The sequence below is a fragment of the Carcharodon carcharias genome, chromosome 2 (assembly GCF_017639515.1).
Source record: "Carcharodon carcharias isolate sCarCar2 chromosome 2, sCarCar2.pri, whole genome shotgun sequence".
Classification (NCBI taxonomy): Eukaryota; Metazoa; Chordata; class Chondrichthyes; order Lamniformes; family Lamnidae; genus Carcharodon; species Carcharodon carcharias.
Genome location: NC_054468.1, coordinates 153,018,278 through 153,037,567, shown reverse-complemented (window position 1 = coordinate 153,037,567; position 19,290 = coordinate 153,018,278). Strand labels below are relative to the sequence as shown.

At 41.4% G+C, this 19,290-nt stretch overlaps 1 protein-coding gene across 6 annotated transcripts in view; it reads right to left on the bottom strand.

The window, feature by feature from the left end:
- Positions 1–19,290, bottom strand: part of tmem181 (transmembrane protein 181) — a 118,293-nt gene that overhangs the window by 23,763 nt on the left and 75,240 nt on the right. For all 6 annotated transcript variants that reach the window (XM_041177375.1, XM_041177392.1, XM_041177383.1 and 3 more), the window contains 5 exons: positions 11,065–11,187; positions 8,951–9,031; positions 4,727–4,826; positions 3,694–3,824; positions 1,134–1,225 (listed from right to left, as the gene is read on the bottom strand). In XM_041177375.1, the coding sequence (XP_041033309.1) occupies positions 1,134–1,225; positions 3,694–3,824; positions 4,727–4,826; positions 8,951–9,031; positions 11,065–11,187 (527 nt within the window). The remainder of the gene's footprint in view (positions 1–1,133; positions 1,226–3,693; positions 3,825–4,726; positions 4,827–8,950; positions 9,032–11,064; positions 11,188–19,290) is intronic.

The window sequence follows — 19,290 nt, the reverse complement described above, 5'->3', positions numbered from 1 at the left end:
ACAGAAGCTCTTTGAGTATACAGCTGTTATCCATCCGATGAATGTGGCTGAACCAGTGCAGACATAGCAATGAGTGTATCCTGATGAAATTAGCATGCTCCAGGATCTCTGAGATGGTGACCTTGCCCTGCTAAGAGATACTGAGGACACATCAGAGACAGTGAAGCTAGAAACTATCCAGACTTTTCTCCTGCCTAGTATATGTTGTCCAGGTTTCCCTACTGTAGGGGAGATACCGAGGATTGGTTGACTCACATTTTCGTGTTCTCAGTCAGGTTGCTGCAAGAGAAATGCTGTAACAAAAGGAGACCACTATATTTGCCTTCATCAATCTCACCCAAGGCATTTGACCAAATGAGGAGAGGCAATCTATTTAAGAAAATTGGCTGCCCTCCGAAGCTGCTCAGTGTGACCTCTTTCCATGGCAACATGATGGATAAGGTCAGCTAATGATAGGGCAACATCAGAACCCTTTGAGATCCGTAGGGGGGTAAAACAGGGTTGTGTTCTGGCACTGATGCTCTTTAGCATAATCTTCCCTTTACTGCTGTCACATGCCTTCATCAACAGAGAGTGTCTACTCAGATACCAGAACTGATGGAAGGTTGTTCAACCTGGACCAGCTGAGATTTAAGACAAAAGTGCACCAAGTCCTCGTCAGAGAGTTGCTCTATGCTGGTGATACTATACTAGCATTCTATACTGAAGAACACCTTCAGTGGCAAATGGACAGACTCTTCCATGCCTGTGAAGAGTTTGGTTTGACCAACAGCATCAGAAAGACAAATGCCTTGGTCCAGTATGTTGCCATACCACTATCTATCAGTATTGACAATCTGATGCTCGAGAGTGTTGATAGGTTCACATGCCGTTAATGAAAATGGTGTCAGCCAAGTCCTTGAAGAGATAAAAGCTTTGTATGAACAGAACCGAACAAATGTGTAAGCTTTGCGGTTATCAGCAATCTGTCTCATGTTGCTGAAATCACCACAAGCATTGCCAAAGATGTTATGTCAAAGCTGGGTAAAAGAGTGTAGGACCAGCATCATACAAAACTGCTAATCTGCCAATTAGCTTCAATAGTTTTTAGGTAAAGGTCCTAAAGAAAAACTTATAAAATTTCTGCTACTTACGTCTGCCAAATCCCTAGTGTCACTGCTGCCAGCCAAAGGAGACCGACAATAAACAGTTTGGGCACATAGAAACTCATAAACTTCCTCTCTCCCTGAATGAGAAATAAAAGCATACACAGTTGATTAGACTTGAATAAATCCATAACGTCAACAGAGCTAGTCAGAAAATCACTCCCCTGGGCTGCTTCTGGATGTTTAGGTGTCCTTCAACTTTGCCATCTTCCTATCCTGCAACTGCTCCCCTCTGTACACCTCCTGGATCTTCATTCCTACGAAAACACCTCCATCAGTGCATCCTTTGACATTCTACCCTCAAAACAACTTCTAGATTTCACTTACTGCACAGGTCTCTGAACTCAGACAACAGTTTATTGATGCTCCATGTTGACCCTACCTAAATCATCATTATTCCACTTCAGGGCCTCCGTCTTTACCTCTGGGTTCCTTCCTATTATCTTCATCTTTCTCCTATTTCCAAGTCAGCCCTCCCATTACTGACTCTGTGGACTCTGGCCTTTCACCTCTTCTCTATGCATCTCCCTCCAGAATGTCAATTCACTTGTGAATAAGCCCTTGCCATCCATGAACTTATTATGAATGAATGCATCGACATCATGGCCTTAAAGGAAAACTGGCTGAGGGATCATCACATTAGACCATTCCCCTTAATGAAGCTTTCCCACCTGGGTGGGGAATTCTTGCACCACCCCCCTAGGTGGTGCAATTCTTTACCAATCAAGACTATCGCAGTATCAGTGAGGCTCTTATCACCAGACAACATTGACTCCCTACTCCTTGGTCTACTCCTATGAGCATTTCATCTTGCTCCATCCCTCACACCTCTCTTTCAAATCACTGTTCATTACTGCCCTCCCAAGCAACACCAAGATATCTTCGCTGCTTTCCTCCCTCAACCTCTGCTTCTCATCCTTGGTGATTTCAATCTTCACCTCAACCTATCATGCTCTCTCGCCCCGAGTTCAGTGCCCTCTTATCATCCCTAAATCTCTCCCTCCATGTGAACTCCCCAGCTCATATTTATGATTACCCCCTGACCTAGCCATCCTCTTGACCTTGACATCTCACATGGTCACTTGCTAGTCCCATTGTATCAATTACAAATAAGGGCATCACTGATCATTTCCTTTGCATCGTTCACCACCCATACCTCCTCCCTCCCATGCCCCAATCTTATTGTATCTGTCTCTGGAAAAAACTATCAGCCGGTTCACTACCAACTACACTTTCAAAATCCCATCTATCTAGCCTTTGGCCCTCTGTTTGTCACAAGATTTTCTGCAGCTAATGAATTACTCAACCACACCCTTGTCTCTCTCCACCGTTAATGTCTGAGTCCCCAATAAAACCATCATTCTCTCTCACCCTGACCATTCACCATGTTATGTCCCTCTTTTCCACTCCCAGCACCATTACCTCTGGTGTCCTCCAAGGGTGTACTCTTGGTTCCCTCCTATTTCTCATCTACATGCTGCCCCTTGGTGAAATCATCTAAAATCACAGCATTAGATTTTACATACAGACTGATGACGCCTAGCTCTACCTCACAGCCACCTCTTTCACTCATCCACTATTGCTAAATTATCAAATTGCTTATCAGACATCCAGTACTGGATGAGCAGAAATTTCTTCCAATTAAATATTGGGAAGACTGAAGCCACTGTTTTTGGTTCTACACTCCAAACTTTGTTCCCTAACTACTGATTCCATCCCTCTCCCTGACAACAGTCTGAAATTATGTCAGTTCGCAAGTCCAGTGTCATATTTGACCCCAAGATGAGCTTCCAACCTCATATTCATGCTATTACTAAGACCGTCTATTTCCATCTCCGTAACGTGACCCTACTTTGCCCTGTCTCAGCTCATCTGCTGCTGAAACCCTCATTCATGCCTTTGTTACCTCTAGGCTTGACTATTCTAACATCCACCTGCCTGGTCTGCCATATTCTATCCTCTGTAAACTTGAGGTCATCCAACATTGCCCGGCCCATGTCTCAACTTGCACCAAGTCCTGTTCCCCTATCATTACTGTGCTCACTCAAGTACATTAGCAACATCTTGATTTTAAAATTTGCATCATTGTTTTCAAATCTCTCAATAACCTCATCCCTCCATATCTTTGTAATCTCGCCCAGTCCCACAACCTTTTGTGATAACTGCGCTCCTCTAATTCTGGCCTTTCGTAATCCCTGATATTAATTGCCACACCATTAGTGGCCACAGCTTCAGTTGCCTAGGCCTTAAGCTCTGGAATTCCCTCCCTACACCTTTCTGCCTTGCTATCCTCTTTTAAAACCTATCTCTTTGACCAGATTTTGCTCATCTGACCTAATGTCTTCTTAAATGGCTAGTTGTTGTTGCTTACAGTAATTGGGGCTCACTAGGTGGGGCAAAGAGCGCTGGTGAAGAATAGATGCATTGGGACCATTGGGGCCAGAGAGAGGTGATGGAATGGCAGGTAATGCAAGAAAGAGGCACTGGGGAAGGGGAAACATTTTCTGGCAGGCAACAAATTTTGCAAAGCTCCATTGCAATTCTTTACCTGCACACGAAATCCATGGTAAACACAGAGCCAAAACAGCAATAACGCGCACAGAAAGACCGCCTGGAATAGGTCGTCAAGCATTCCCGGAAACCAGCTGTTTACAAGAAATGAAAGTGGGAAGAATGGATCTAAAAAAAAAAAGGAAAATAGTATAAATGTATGAAGCACTTTATAGAAACAGTGCATCTGAACTTAAAGCACCACGGCAACATGTGCTGTTTAATAAAATGTGTACCTAGTTTGTGAATTTGTGTTCTGGGGATTTTCTGTTTTCAAACATATCAAACAGTTCAAGGAGCATTATTCACTACTTCCTGGGATTCCTGATCTCTTGATAGGATTGGCTGCATACCATAGGTAGGAATTCTTGATCCATCAATAAGGCTGCCTGCAGGAAGTAGCTTTTGATCTCAGACTGGATGTTGCACCATTTCTGTATTGTGCGTGCAGGCATGACTGCTTTATTCAGATGAAAGAGTATAAGGCAGGTTTTTGTATTTTTAAAGCAAGGGAGTGAATAACACTGAATCATTTGATGAATGCCAGCGTGAGTAAAAGAAAAGAACTTTTAGGGAAGAGAGGCAAATGAATAAACTTCTACCATAAATGATGTCTCACTCTGAAATAACTTCAGTCACTGCTGCCTCTCTGGTCAGCTGCTGAGTTGAACAACAAGGATATGTGACCACAAAGGGTAGTCAAGACAAAAAATGGAGAGTAATTATGGAAGGTTACATTCAAAGAATGAAAAACCGTTCCCAAAGATATAAAGGCTAGTGTAGACCAAGTGAAAGAGTTTTGTGTGAACTCAATTTGTAAAAGACTCAGACATTCACAAGAATTGATTTGAAGTCTAATAAAAGACAGGAAGGAGAGCAAGTGTAAACCTACTGCCATTGCTTCATAAGGGAACTGGCAAAATGAATGAAAAACATCTTTGTTAATATAAGGTGAAAACATTTCAATTTAGAAAACAAGACTTTTAGTCCTATGCCAATAAGTGCAACATCTACATATTGCTGACACGTACCATTATAAAGCAGTAACAAAGGCAATAGAATGGACATCCATTTCTGCTCAATCGCCCAATCTTTCATTGAAAACTTCCTCAAAGAGTGAGCAAACAAGCACTGTGGGATCAAAAAAAAATTCTTCAGGCATAAGAACATTTCAATCAACATAATCACAAACTTAGGAGTAATACTATCACTGTCAAAAAACGAAACTTATCTAACTTTTAACCTTGGCCCCAATTTGTACTCTTGTTCAATTGCCATTTACCAATGGAGTTAGAAAGGATGCATGGAGTACTGGTATGGTGCAGCAAGTAGACTTCTTAAAAATACCAAGGAGGATGAATTGGGCAGTGCCAACAGTAGCAAAAGTCAGATTGCCAAGAGAACTGCTACTAGTGGAATGGGTGGGTGGCAAGGGTTCAGTGGGGGGTTGTCCCAGCAGCAAAAACAGATAAAGCAACACAACTATTTTTCTTAAATTATTTGCCAAATAAGACTGCTCGGTATTGATCATATGATTGTTATAGACCAATCAGTAATGTTACTGGAACTTTCTAATTATACAATGTTAAAATCACATAGGTATAGTATTTTTAATAATAAGCTGATGTCCCATGGCATTGTAACCAGGTGGTCAGGGGTTGGAGCACTTCCATTATTTCCGAATATAGAACACTGCACAGAGCAAAGTCCAGAATTTTTAAATTGGGAAGAATGTGAAGGCATTAGAGAGGGTGCAGAAAAGATTCATGAGAATGCTTCCAAGGAAGAGGAACTTCAGTTACGCAAAAGATTACAGAAGTTGGGACTGTTCTCCTTGGAGAAGGCGGAGAGGAGTTAAAGTTATTCAAAATGGAGGTGCCTAAACTGAGTAGAAAGGGGGAAACTGTTCCCATTGGTAGAAGGATCAAGAACCAGAAGGCACAGATTTAAAGTAAAAGAACAGGCAAAAGAACCAATGGCAACATGAGGGAAAACGTTTTCACGTGAGCGGTTAGGATCTGAATTGCACTGCCTTCCATGAGTGTGGTGGAGCCGGGATCAACTGAGGCTTTCAAAAGGGAACTGATCATCAGAAAAGAAAAAAATTGCAGAGCTACAAGCAGAAAGGAGAGTGAGGTTAGATGAATTACTCCATCAGAAGGCCAGCACAGACATGGTGGGCCAAATGGCCTTCTTCTGTTCTGTACCCATCAATTATTCTATGAAGAGTTTTGGTTATTGCGAAAAATAGAGTTTGCCTGTGTAAATGGCATTGGTACAACCCATAGTGATGGAAATCTTTTCCTCGGATCTGATTTTCAATTAGAAGGCTATATCCAAAAGAAAATTTATCTTCAGACCAGACTTTTTTAAATAATTAACAGCTTGACTGGTCATTCACTAAGCATGCTACCACTTTGTGCTGCTAAGTCCCACCCTATGTTCAGAACTTTATTGAACTCAGAAGAAAGTGCTAGCCTACCGCTACATTCTGGAAGCTGAGCAACATTTTGGGAAGTATGCTAGTGAGACATGCATAGGGTGACACTAGTGGTGTCTAAGAATTTGCACATTGAGTAAGCCTCTTCATTCAGGCAAGAACCAGGTATGCAAAAGAAGCTAGGGAATGTAGGAGACAGGTGCAGGCTTTTGCAGGTGAAACTTCATGGAATGGCTTATTTCATGCAATGGCTGCTTTTATGGGCAAGTTTAGTTTATGTTACAAAGCAACTTTCTATAGCTTAGAAAAACATTCTGCAGCACTTCACAGAGGGAATCAGGTAAGAAAAATAAACATGAGGAGGGTTGACTATAAAGCTAGTCAAAGAGATGGGCTGAGCTACAAGATCAAGAGGGAGATGGATAGGTGAAAGGGTTTAGTTGAAGGCATTCCAGAGCTTGGGGCCTGGACAGCTGAAGTCAAGGGTGAAGTGAAGTGAAGGTAGAGGGACAGGTACATGAGTTAAATTTGCAAGAACAGGGAAAGTGGGGAGAGGTTATCTTTAGTGTAGGAGATTTGAGATATGGGGAAAATGTGAGGTCATAGAACACAAGGACGAGAATTTTAAATTGGAGACAGGAGAGCCAATATAGTGTTAGGAACTAGAGATAGTTTTAAGTAATTTATATTTGTATTTGTGGGTGTTAGGAATAAGAAATAGATTTAAGTTTAGTTTATTTTTTTTTATTTGTGTGTTAAGAAAGGTAAAACCTGGGTTTTGGTTTCAGTTTAGAATTTTCTAAGAGATGAAACCGGGAAGTCTCTAGGCTCTGTTTGTATGCTTGCATTTTTAATGAGGTTTTCCGACTCTTGAAGTAAAGAGCTGGGCTACTAAGCAAGCGGGGTGGTGAAGCGAGGTGGGCGGGCGGGGGGTGGGGGCGGCGATTGTTAGTAGCTTAGGGAAGTTAAACAAATACATAAGTAGAAAAAAAAAGTAGTTTTGAAGTCAGATGGTATGAGTATACCACAGAGCGGAAGCAGAAAAGTTTAAGGCTCTGTCTAGCTGGAAATGATGCCAAACTGTTAAGGAACACATATGTACTGCTTTAAAGTTAAAGTAAGAGTGAATTTAGAGTGAGTTTTCTGGATATCTCAAGGGAGATACCAATTGTGGAAGAGAACTCTCTTTGCAACTGAACCAGCTCTACCCTTGGTATGGTACAGCTTCACTGTAATGTTGGGTCTGTAAAGATTTTTGCTGGAGTAAAAGGGAAAGAGTCAGTATGAATCATTTGTACTTTTGGTGTCAGTATTGAAAATCTTTCCAACCTGTTTGCTATCTAGTGTAATATAGTTAGTGTTTCTTGCCTAATAACTTTTTAACAAAAAGATGAAACATTTAACAGCAGACTCCTGCGAATCTGTTCAGTAAATACACTCCATGGTTAAAAAGAAAATTAAAAATTATGATCTATTAAACCAGGTTCCATTCTGGGATCTGACATGCCCAGTAATAACACCAGCTGGAATCATAACAATAGGTCAACATGGACAGGAAAAAGAAATGAGTGGGACTTCATATGGGATAGAATACTGGCAGCAGAGTTTAAGATTACCTGAAATTTTTAGAGCATTCCTGCCTCTGATCGAAAGGCCCCTGGGTCAAGACCCTCTTCAGGGCTTGTTGGCCATGAAAAGGGAATTCACGCAACTCAAGGCAGGTTGTTAATCTGCCTGCAAAATCCTTGTAACATTCCATACCATTCTTCAAGGGGAGGAAAGAGTGTGAGATATATATATAAAAAACATTTTTTAGAGCAAGGAACATGGGGGGCCTGTCAGATGATAAAAAAGCAAAATACTGCAAATGCTAGAAATTTGAAATAAAAACAGAAAATGCCACACATGCTGCCTGACCTGCTGGGTATTTTCAGCATTTTCTGTGTTTATGGAATAGTTGAGGTGACAAAGGGATGGAAACAATGTTCATATGGATTGAGGAAGTGCAAAATCAGTTAGATACGACACACAAATATAAATAAGTGACTCCCATCCACAAAGCACAAGTCAAAATTGTGATGGAATACTCCCTAATAGCCCAAATGAGTATTGACCCAATAACACTCAAAATCTTGGTACCATCCAGATCAAAGCAACCTATTTCATTGGCACCTCACCCACCAGCCCAAACATTCACTGTACCGCCGGTGCATCATGGCTGCAGTGTGTACCATCTACAAGATGCACTGCTGCAACTCACCCCAGCTTCTTCAATAGCACTTCCCAAACCACAACCTCTGTCACTTATAAAATCAAAGGCAGAGAGTGCACAAGAACACCACCAGCTCTAAAGTACCCCTTCAAGTCATGTATCATTTTGACTTGAAAATATATTGCCGTTCCTTCACTGCCATTGAACCAAAATCCTGGCACTCCCTACCCAACAGCACTACAGTAATATCTTCACCGCACAAACTGCAGCACTTCAACAAGGTTGCTTACTACCAACTTAATGGTAATGTGGGATGGGCAATACATGTTGGCCTTGCCAGGAATGTCCACATCCCATGAATCAATTAAGATCCAAAAAGAAATGGAGAACTGGCCCAAAACTAACTTTATTTCACACAAACCTTTTCAATCAATACTATGACTAACAATTCATTATCCATTAATTCAGCTCACATCATCGAAAGGTGCAAAATACAATATAAAGCTATCTGCATTTTGATATAAAGGATTTTGAGCACCATCACTCCTAATATCAGGACATCATGCATCAGACTACTAATTATTGGTAGCACGTTTTACTTACTGTGACCATGAAGGTGAAAACAACAAAGATAAACCGGAACCAGATTTCCACTTGCGAAAATGAGGCATTATACATCTTCAGCTGTTAGAAGAAAATTTAACACTGGCATGAAAAAAGATAAATTTTAAACCTGACTCTTTAGCTAAACATTATGAAGCTATCAGGCACTTATAGTTGGAAAAACATTTAAAATAATTTTTTGTAGTTTAAACATACTAGATTTTTGATACAACCACAAAATTAAAATCTCATCCAATTTTTAATCTTGGTATACTGCTTAACAATGTACATTGAGATTGAAAAAACAATTGCAATTTATTTCTCAGTAAGCCTATGGTAATGTCACTATCATTGTTAATCTGCTTATGCAAAACTGATCACATGTCAGTCGCTGCTGATGCAGGATGTTGGCTATGTACTTCAAACATTACAAAATCAATAATAATTTGAAGGCAAGTTCAACACAAATCTATTAGTGAGGAAGAAAAATGCAACCAGTCATTTTTTAAGTCACCTGAGGACACATAATAGCATGGATTTTTTGCACCACATGAGGTTAGTACATATATTGTAGTTAACTAATACCAATTCAGCCAGCAAGCTTGAGGACTCCAACTTTAGCAAACCATCAGGTTTCTCATGTTGACCTCTATAAAAATGCTGTGCACCCTCAACTGAACATTACAAACGGAAAAGTAACAAAGCCCCTAATTGTAAGATAACCATACATGTATATGATTAGCTTAGGTTTGGACTAATCTCATTTGGGTTTTTGCTTTTTTTAATATTTATAAATGCTTCATGGGTTTGGATTGTAAATAGGAATAATGAAATGGTTAAGTTGTTCATTTCCCAGAAAGGGTTGAATGTGTCAGGATATGAATCAGCTGATTATACTGTTTATAGCTTGTGCAAAAATGTAGGATGTATGAATTATGCCTGTGGACTTCCTTTTGTCATTACATCGTGAAATTAGATAGCCAAGATAACCTTCAGATATAGGAAAAATCTCTCTATCAAGGTAGTGCCTCCAGAAGAGGGGGAAAATTGTAGTAAGAAAAAAGGAACTAGAAATGAAAAAGACTCAGTAAAATCAGCTAATAAAAAGGCTAGTTAGAAGATTGAATTTCAGAACTTCCTCAAAAGAACATGCAAAGTATATGTGTGATAATATGATGATATATGTGTGATATGTGTCAACATTTTAAATCTTTGAAAAAATATAAGTAAACAAGGTATCTATAAACCCAATTAAATAGATTATTTCTTTCTTCTTTCATTCACAGGATGTGGGCATCATAGGCTAGGTCAGCATTTATTTCCCATCTCCAATTGCCCTTGAGCAGTTGGCAGTGAGCACTTTCTTGAACCGCAGCAGTCCATGTGGTGTAGTTCCGTCCACAGTGTTATTAGGAAGGGTTCCAGGATTTTGCCCTGGTGACAATGAAGGAACAGCAATATAGTTCCAAGTCAGGGTGCTGTGTGGCTTGGGGGGGAACTTGGAGGTGGTGATGTTCCCAGGCATCCGCTGCCCTTGTCCTTCTAGGTGGTAGAGGTTACAGGTTTGGAAAACACTGTCCAACAATCCTTGGTGAGTTGCTGCAGTGCATCTTTTATATTGTACACACTGCTGCAGATGTGACTTTGTCTTGGAGGGAGTGAATGTTTAAGGAGATAGATGAGGTGCCAATCAACCAGGTTGCTTTCTCCTGGATGGTGGCAAGCTTCTTGAATGTTTTTGGCGCTGCGCTTATGCAGACAAATGTAGAGTATTCCATCACACTTGTGCCTTGTAAATGGCTTTGGGGAGGCAGATGGTGAGTTACTTGCTGCAGAATTCCTAGCCTCTGACTTGCTCTTGTAGCTACAGTATTTATATGGCTGGTCCAGTTCAGTTTCTGGTCAATGGTAACCCCCAACATGTTGATAGCTGGGGGGTTAAGTGAGGGAAATATTATTAAATGACAAGGGGAAATGGTTAGATTCTCTATTGTTGGAGATGGTCATTTCCTGGCACTTGTGTGGCACAAATGTTACTTAACAATTTTAGTTCAGTCTACTCTATCAGGAAAATACCTGACAATCAAGCCCATGAAAACAGAGAGTGTACTTACAGTGAAAGTCACATTCCTTATTGAAAACTGAGTGTTTTCTAGATTGTAGAAGGTGACAGTGATCATGTATTCTGTGTAGTTCAGATAACCAAGGTGTAGCACAATTATTTCATCACAGAGCCACTTAAACAAAACGTAAAAATGCACATTAGTCGAGTTCCAACAGTGAACTAAAACATTCTTGTGACCATGTAATTTCACGGTCCAAAGTAGTTGACTTATTATGGTAACAAATTTTATATCTATTAAAAGTTTTGAGCATGCACACACTTCTTGCTTTCTTGATTTTTGGCCAAACTTGTATCAAAATTTAACATTGAAGCTTCCCACATAAACATAAGACTCCTTAGCAATACAGTTGCAAGGTCTGGATTAGTAGTTACACTGCAGATGTGGAAATCTGAAATAAAAACACAGAATGAAGGAAATACTCCAGTCAGGCGTCATCTGTGGAGAAAAAAGTAGTCAAAGTTTCAGGTAGATGATCCTTCTTCAGAATTGGAGAATTCTGGAGAAGTAACATGTTTTAAGCAAGTATAGAGGAAAGGTGGGGGAGAGGAGAGAATCATTGAGCCATTATGAAACAGGAGGTGGCCATTCAGCCCACTGTGTCCATGCCAGCTCTCTTTGATCCAGTCATTCCCATACCCCCACTCTATCCTCGAAGCCCTGTAAGTTATTTCCCTCATGTGTCCATTCAATTGGAATCATTCATCGTCTCCACTCTCACCACACTGGTGGGCAATGAGTTTCCAAGTCATTACCACTTGCTGCATAAAAGTTCTTCCTCAGGTCCCCCCGCTGCATCCCCTGCCCAAAATCTTAAATCTGTGTACCCCAGTCCTTATACAGCAGCTAGTGGGAACAGCTTTTCTTTGTCTACCTTCTCAAAACCTGTCAAAACTTGAACACCTCTATGAAATCTCACCTCAATCTCCTTTGCTCCAAGCAGAATAATGCCGACTTTCCCAACCTAGCCTTTGCAGCTAAAATCCTTCATCACTGGAACCAATCTGGTAAATCTCTGCACCCTCTGAAGGACACTCACATTCTCCCTGAAGTGTGGTGACATGAAGTGGGTGCAATATTCTAATTATGACACACCAGAGCTTTATACAGGTACAGTATAGTTTCCCTGCTTTTGTACTCAATACCTCTATTTATGAAGCCCATTTTCTTTTCAAACTGCTCATCAATATGTCTTGCTCCTTCAAAGATCTATGCACTTGAACCGTTAGGTTAGTCTGTCACTGCATACTCTTCAGAACTGTACCATTAAGTCTTTACCGCCTGTCCATATCTCTTCTGCCAAAATGGATCACCTAACACTTCCCTGTATTAAATTACATCTGCCACTTGTCTGCCCATTTTGCTAACCTATGTCCTGTTCCAGTTGATTGGTATGATCTCACTATTTTCCCAAACTTCAAGTTTGGTATCATAGGCAAATTCTGAAAATTGACTCTATTCCAATATAAGCACAATGATCCTAGCACTGACTCTTGGGGAACACCATGCTCTAGTCTGAAAAAAACAACCATTTACCCTGACTCACTGTTTTCATCCTTAAGCCAATTTTTTAAATATCCAGGAAGTCTGACAGCATCTGCGGAGAGGAACACAGTTAATGTTTCAAGTCCGTATGACTCTTCGGAAGAGTAATATGGACTCGAAATGTTAACTGTGTTCCTCTCCGCAGATGCTGTCAGATCTGCTGAGTTTTTCCAGTTATTTTTGTTTTTGTTTCAGATTTCCAGCATCCGCAGTATTTTGCTTTTATTTTTAAATATCCAATTGGACACTGAACCACCACGTCACCCCTCCACCCCAGCACCATTCCATGAGCTTCAATTTTGTTAACAAGCCTTTTATGTGGTATTTTGACAAACACTTACTTAAAATCCGTATGGGAACAACCATTAAGATCATAAGGAATAGAAGCAGTGGTACCATTTGGTCCACCTTGTTGAATGCCTTTTGGAAATCCAAGTGCACTGCATCTATTGGTACTCCTTTATCCACCCTGCTTTGTTACATCCTCAAAGAACTCTAATAAATTTATCAAACAGAATTTCCTTTTCACTAAACCATGTTGATTCTGTCTGATTGTATTTTCTAAATGCTCAGCTACTACCTCTTTAGTAATGGATTCCAGCATTTTCCCAATGACAGATATTAGACTAACTGGCTTATAGTTTCTTGCTTTCTGTCTCCTTTTTTTTAATAGACGTGTTACAATTGTGGTTTTTCCAATCTACTGGGACCTTTCCAGAATCTTGGGAATTTTGGAAGATTATAATCAATGCATCCACTATTGTGGCAGCAAATTCCTTTAAGATCCCAGGATACAGGCAGATCCAGGGGGCTTGTCAACCTTTAATCCCATTGGTTCTCCAAGCACATTTTCTCTCGTGATTGTTTTAAGTTCCCCCTCGACTTTTGCCTCTTGATTTTCTATAGTCTTAGATTTTCTTTGTGCCTTCTACCGTGAAGACAGATTTAAATACTTATTCAAAGTCTGTCATTTCCCTGTTTCCCATTATTCCCCAGTCTCCACCTCTAATGGATCAATGCTCATTTTAGCTAAAATGAAAGCAAAATACTGATGCTGGATAACTGAAGTAAAAACAGAAGGTGCTAGAAAATCTGAGCAGGTCGGCAACATCTGCAGAGAGAGAAACAGAGTTAATATTTTGAGTCCAATATAACTCTTCCTTGGAACCTCACTTTAGCTACTCTTTTCCTTTTTATATACTTGTAGAGGATTTTATTCTCTTCTTTTATTGTCTTACATTTTTGCCAGTTTTCTCTCATACTCTAATAAGTCATCCTTTACTGGTTTCTAAAATGTTCCCAATCTTCTAGCCTACCACTAATGGTTGCAGCATTGGATGCCCTTTCTTCCAATTTGATACCATCCTTAACTTACTTAGCCAGGGATGGTGCATCCTTTTACAGAGTCTTTCTTTCTCAAAGGAATATGTCTGCTTCTCTACTGCCTTATCTTATAACCTATTTTGTCATTCCATTTCAAGGGTAGTGATCCTGGATAACTTCCAGTGCTACACACTAGTCAGAGTAGAAGCACAAAGATGGGGAGGATCAAAGAATGGCTTGAAGCATGGTGTGGTGCAGTGGGGGCCGCTTTAGATTATTGAGGCACTGGGAACAGTTTTGGAACAGAAGGCACCATTTCAAAAGGGACAGCTTGTACCTCAACAGGACTGGGACTAACGTCCTAGCAGGGAGGTTCATTAGTGTGGATAGGGAAGATTTAAACTAAATTAACAGGGGGACGGGCACCAACATACTGAAGTAAAAAAGGGTGGAATCTTCTGCTCTTGCTGGTGGCAAGCTTGGATGTGTGAATGGCACTTAAAGGTGATAGTGTACCTGAACCCTACCACCTTTATGCCTTCGCTAGAAATAAGTTCAATGACCATAGGCCTTCCCACCCCCAACACCAATTGAGGCCCTTAAGTGGCAAATTAATAACCAATTTAAGGACTTCATTCCACACCACCACTGGGATTAACCCAGCTGCAAGCAAGCCTGTTGCCATTCAGCCTTCACAACAGGTGAACCTGTCTGGGCCACTAGTCACCTTGGACGGAAGGGCGGGGGATCCCTAGATCAGAGGCAATTAGTGTCTGAGGGAAGGGGTACTCTTGCTTCCGACCCTCCACCTTTTCTCCACAACACCCCACCCTGCCTGCCCCCTACATAACTTACATGTAGCCTGGGTCCTCAGCAATCCTGGGACTCCGGGGGTGAGGTGTCCTTGCGGCAGCAGCCACAGCCACAAACAGTGGTGCTGCTGAGCGCAAGAGCTGCCAGTCTCTGATTAGCTGGCAGTTCTCACTAGATGGGACTTCTGCCCCCAGGGTCTTTATTCCAGCAGAAGGCCTGTTGGTGACCTTGCCACTGTCTGATTGGCATGTGGTTCAGCGGGCCTTCCTGAGAAGCACTAGCGCAGGTCCGACACAACCTCAACCCAAAGAGTAGTGCATAACGTGAGTATTACTGCAGAGAAGGACGTGGTACCATATTAGTTAGGAACTGACTAAGGACGACCAGGAGAATGCAAACATAGAGTTACAACGCATGCACGCAAATGCAAAAAGGGTGGTGAACATGTTTGGTTAGCTATAAGCACAAATTGCAGTGTGGGGTTATGATCTAATGTCAATAAAAGAAACGTGGTTAAAAATGGTGAGGACTGTGCTTAATATACAATATATGACATGTTAAGAGAAAATAGAGAATGAAGAAAGGGAGGTGAGGTGCCAGTACTGATTAGGGAAAACACTGCAGCGTTGGAAGTGGGGGGATGTCCTCGACAAGGGCAAGGACAAAGTCTATTTGGGAAGAGTTGAGAAGCAAAGAGATCATGCAATTTGCACTATCCTATAGGCATTCAAATAGTGACAGAAAGAGGAACAAACCTGCAGTGAAATCACAGAGATGTGCCAGAAATATAGTATGATGATACTGGGGTACTGGGGACTTTAATTACCAAAATATTGATTGGGATAATGTTAGAGAAAAGGGTAAGAAAGAGGAGTTTCTGAATTGTGTCCAGAAGAACTTCCTGGATCAATATGTTCTTGGCCCAACTAGAAAGGAGGCATTGCTGGATCTGATGCTGGGAAATGAGGTGGACCAAGTATCTGTAGGGGAACATTTGGATAAGAGTGATCATCATATCATAAAATTAGATTAGTAATGGAGAAGTGGAAGGAACGATCTAATATGGAACTTCTAAACTGGAAGAAAGCTAATTTCCATGGGATGAGAAGGTATCTATCCCAGGGTAAAATGAACAGGAGACTGACAGGAAAAACTGTAAGGAATAATGGGTGATATTTAAGGAAGAGGTGCTTCAGGTTAAAGTTAGGTACATACCAACAAGGGCAAAAAGTAAATTAGCCTAAAACAGGACTTCCTGGATGATGAGGGAGATAGAGATTATGATGAAACAGTAAAGGAGGGTGTATAATGCATGCCAAATAAACTCTTCAAGTGAGAACCAGCTCAGCCACAATAGGTTGAGAGGGGAAGAGGAAAATAAGACCGGCAAAGAGAGAATACGAGAATGCAACAGCAGTCAACATAAAGGGTAACCCAAAATTTTTCTACCAGCATGTAAATAATAGTAAGAGGTGGATTGGCTAGGAGGGCAAGGCTAGAATACTAAATGAGTTATATGTATTGGTTTTTACTAAGGAAGATAAATCTAACACTATATTGGTAGAAGTAGAGGTAATAGAGGCAACGGATAGTGTGAAAATTGAAAAGGAGGTGGTAACGGAAAGGCAGGATGGCTTGCACCCCAGGTTGATAAGGGAAGTGGGAGTGGAGATAGCAGAAGGGCTTGCCTAAATCTTTCAATTTCCCCGGATATGGGGAGGTGCTAAAGAATTAGAGAGTAGCAAATGTGACACCCTTATTTAAGAAAGGGCGTAAGGGCAGTCCCAACAATCACAGGCTAGTTAATTTGAAATCAGTGGTGGGTAAGGTTTTGGAATCCATAATCAGGGAAATAATGAACAGGCACTTGGAGAGGTTTGCATTAATTAAGGAGAACCAGCACTGAAAATTTGCCTTTGTAAAAGGCAAATGGTGCTTGACTAATCTAATTGAATTTTTTGAAGAACAAAGGAGGTTGATGAAGGCAGTGCAGTGGATTTTGTCTGCATGTATTTTAAGAAAGCATTTGACAAGGTACCACATAAAAGACTGTTTAACAAAGTTGAGTCTTATGGAAGATGAGGGTCAGTGTTGAATTGAAAAAAAAGTTGGCTTAAGCACAGCAAGCAGAAGAGTCATGGTAGTTTGGTTGTTTTTCAGACCAGAGGGTGGTCAACTGTGGTGTTCCCCAAGGGTCAGTGCTAAGACCACTGATTCTTTGGCTATATATAAGTGACTTGGATCTTGGAATACACAGAGAAAACGTTCAAAATTTGCCGATGCTACTAAACTTGGAGGAATGGCAAGCAGTGGTGATGATAGGACATAGGTAGGCTAGCAGAATGGACAGACAAGTGGCAGATGGAATTTTATATAAAGAAACGTGAAGTGATGTGTTTTCGAAGAAGGGGCAGGGAGAAATAATATGGACTTAATGGCACAGATCTAAAGTGTGTTCAGGGACGTACCTCAGGGTGAATGTGCATCAATCTTTGAAGGGGCAGGACATATTGAGAGAATGGTTAGAAAAGCAAATGGGACCTTGGGTTTCATAAATAGAGGCACTGAGTACAAAAGCAGCGATGTTATGCTGAACCTTTACAAAGCTCTGGTTAGGCCCCAAAGAGGGCATGCAGCCCAGTTCTGGTCATCACACTTCACATCTTTCCTGAAGATAGTCCTTGAGATAGTTCAGAGGAGATTTTCCAGAATGGGTCCTGGGATGGGGATTTTAGTTAGAACATTAGGTTGGAAAGGTTAGGGTTGTTCTCCTTGGACCAGAGGAAACTGAAAGGAGATTGGATAGAGGTGTATAAGATTATGACAGGCTTAGATAAGGTAGACAAGGAAAAGCTGTTCCCAATAGCTGATGGTACAAGTACTAGGGGACACAGATTTAGATTTTGGGCAAACGATACAGGGGAAATGTAAGGAAGGACTTTTGTACGCAGTGTGTAGTAATGACCTGGAACTTGCTGTCCACGAAGGTACTGGAAGCAGAAACAATCAATGATTTCAAAAGAAAACTGATGGGCACCTGAAGGCAATAAACTTGCAGGGCTATGGGGATCAAGTGGGGGACTGGAGTTGGTGGATTGTTCTGCAGGGAACCAGTCTGGACTCAATGGGCCAAATGGCCTCCTTCTGTGCCATAAATAACTATGACTTTAACCAACTCTGTCTTCATACCCTTGTAATTTGCTTTTATTTAAGTTTAAGACACTAGTTTCTGACCCACATTTCTCACCTGCAAATGGAATATGAAATTCTATCATGTTATGATCAACCTTTCCAACAGGATTCTTTACTATGAGGTCATTAATTAATCCTGTATCATTACAAATTACCAGGTTGATTCCAGAATGTATTGCTATAGGAAATTATCGCAAGTACACTATGAACTCATCCTCCAGGCCACCTTTGCCAATTTGATTCATGGAATCTATATGAAGATTAAAATATCCTACAATTATTACAGGACCTTTTTTCCAACCTATTATTTATTGATTTATATTCTGTCCAAGAGTTATAGCTACTGTCAGCAGCCTATAAGCTATTCCCACCAGTGACTTCTTTCCTTTGCTATTTCTTATATCCACCCAAACTAATTCTACACCTTGATCCTCTGAACTAAAATCATTTCTCACTACTGTACTGAGATCATCCTTTATTAACAGAGCTACCCCACCTCTTTTTTCTTTCTTCCTGTCCTTCCAAAATGTCAAATACGCTTGAATATTTAGTTCCCAGCCGTGGTCACTTTGCAACCGTGGCCTGAATTTTATGCTTGGCGCAATTGGTGGGCCGGGAAGAGAATGTGATATCCACTTCCACCTGTAATTGGCTCCTGACCCTGGTTTCACACTGGCTGGCCAATTAACGGCCGGCCAGCGTGAAAAACATAGACTGGCTCAGTGTTGCCGGCGGGGGTGGCAGCAGGACAGGCAGTGGGTCCAATGGGGTTCTGGGGGTGGGGGAGATGATTTAAAGTGGATTAGGAGCTCCCTGAAGGCTGCCAAGAGGTGGTCAGAAGCCTCAGGGAGCTGTTGGTGAATCAGTCAGTGCCTGGAAGGATATTCTCTGTCAGAGCAGAAATTATGGCCTCAGGACTAGCAACCCATGCTAGACAGGAAGGCAATGCCCGGGGGCACTCTAATCCTGTTTTACTGATGAATGCCTACATGTTCTTCTGAAGGCAGTGAGTGCCCAGTAGGATATACTGATCTGCAAAGTACTGCTAAATGGTGAGGGGACATCACTCTCACCTGAGGAGCTGGTGGAGGCAAAAGGTCCAGAGGGCGCCGGCAGCCGGAAGATTGCTGGAGACCAGGACGATACTGACTCTGAGGCAGATGAACCACCTCTGAAGTCATCCATCATGCAGCAGATGCTGGATGTCCAGCAAGATGCAGGGGAAGATCTGGCAGAGATCCCTGAGGGTTTGTGTGCCATGGTCTCTGTCTTGGAGGAGTCCATGTAGAGCCTGAGCACTGTGTTGACCCAGAGCTCCAAGCACACAGCTTCCTCCATAGACAG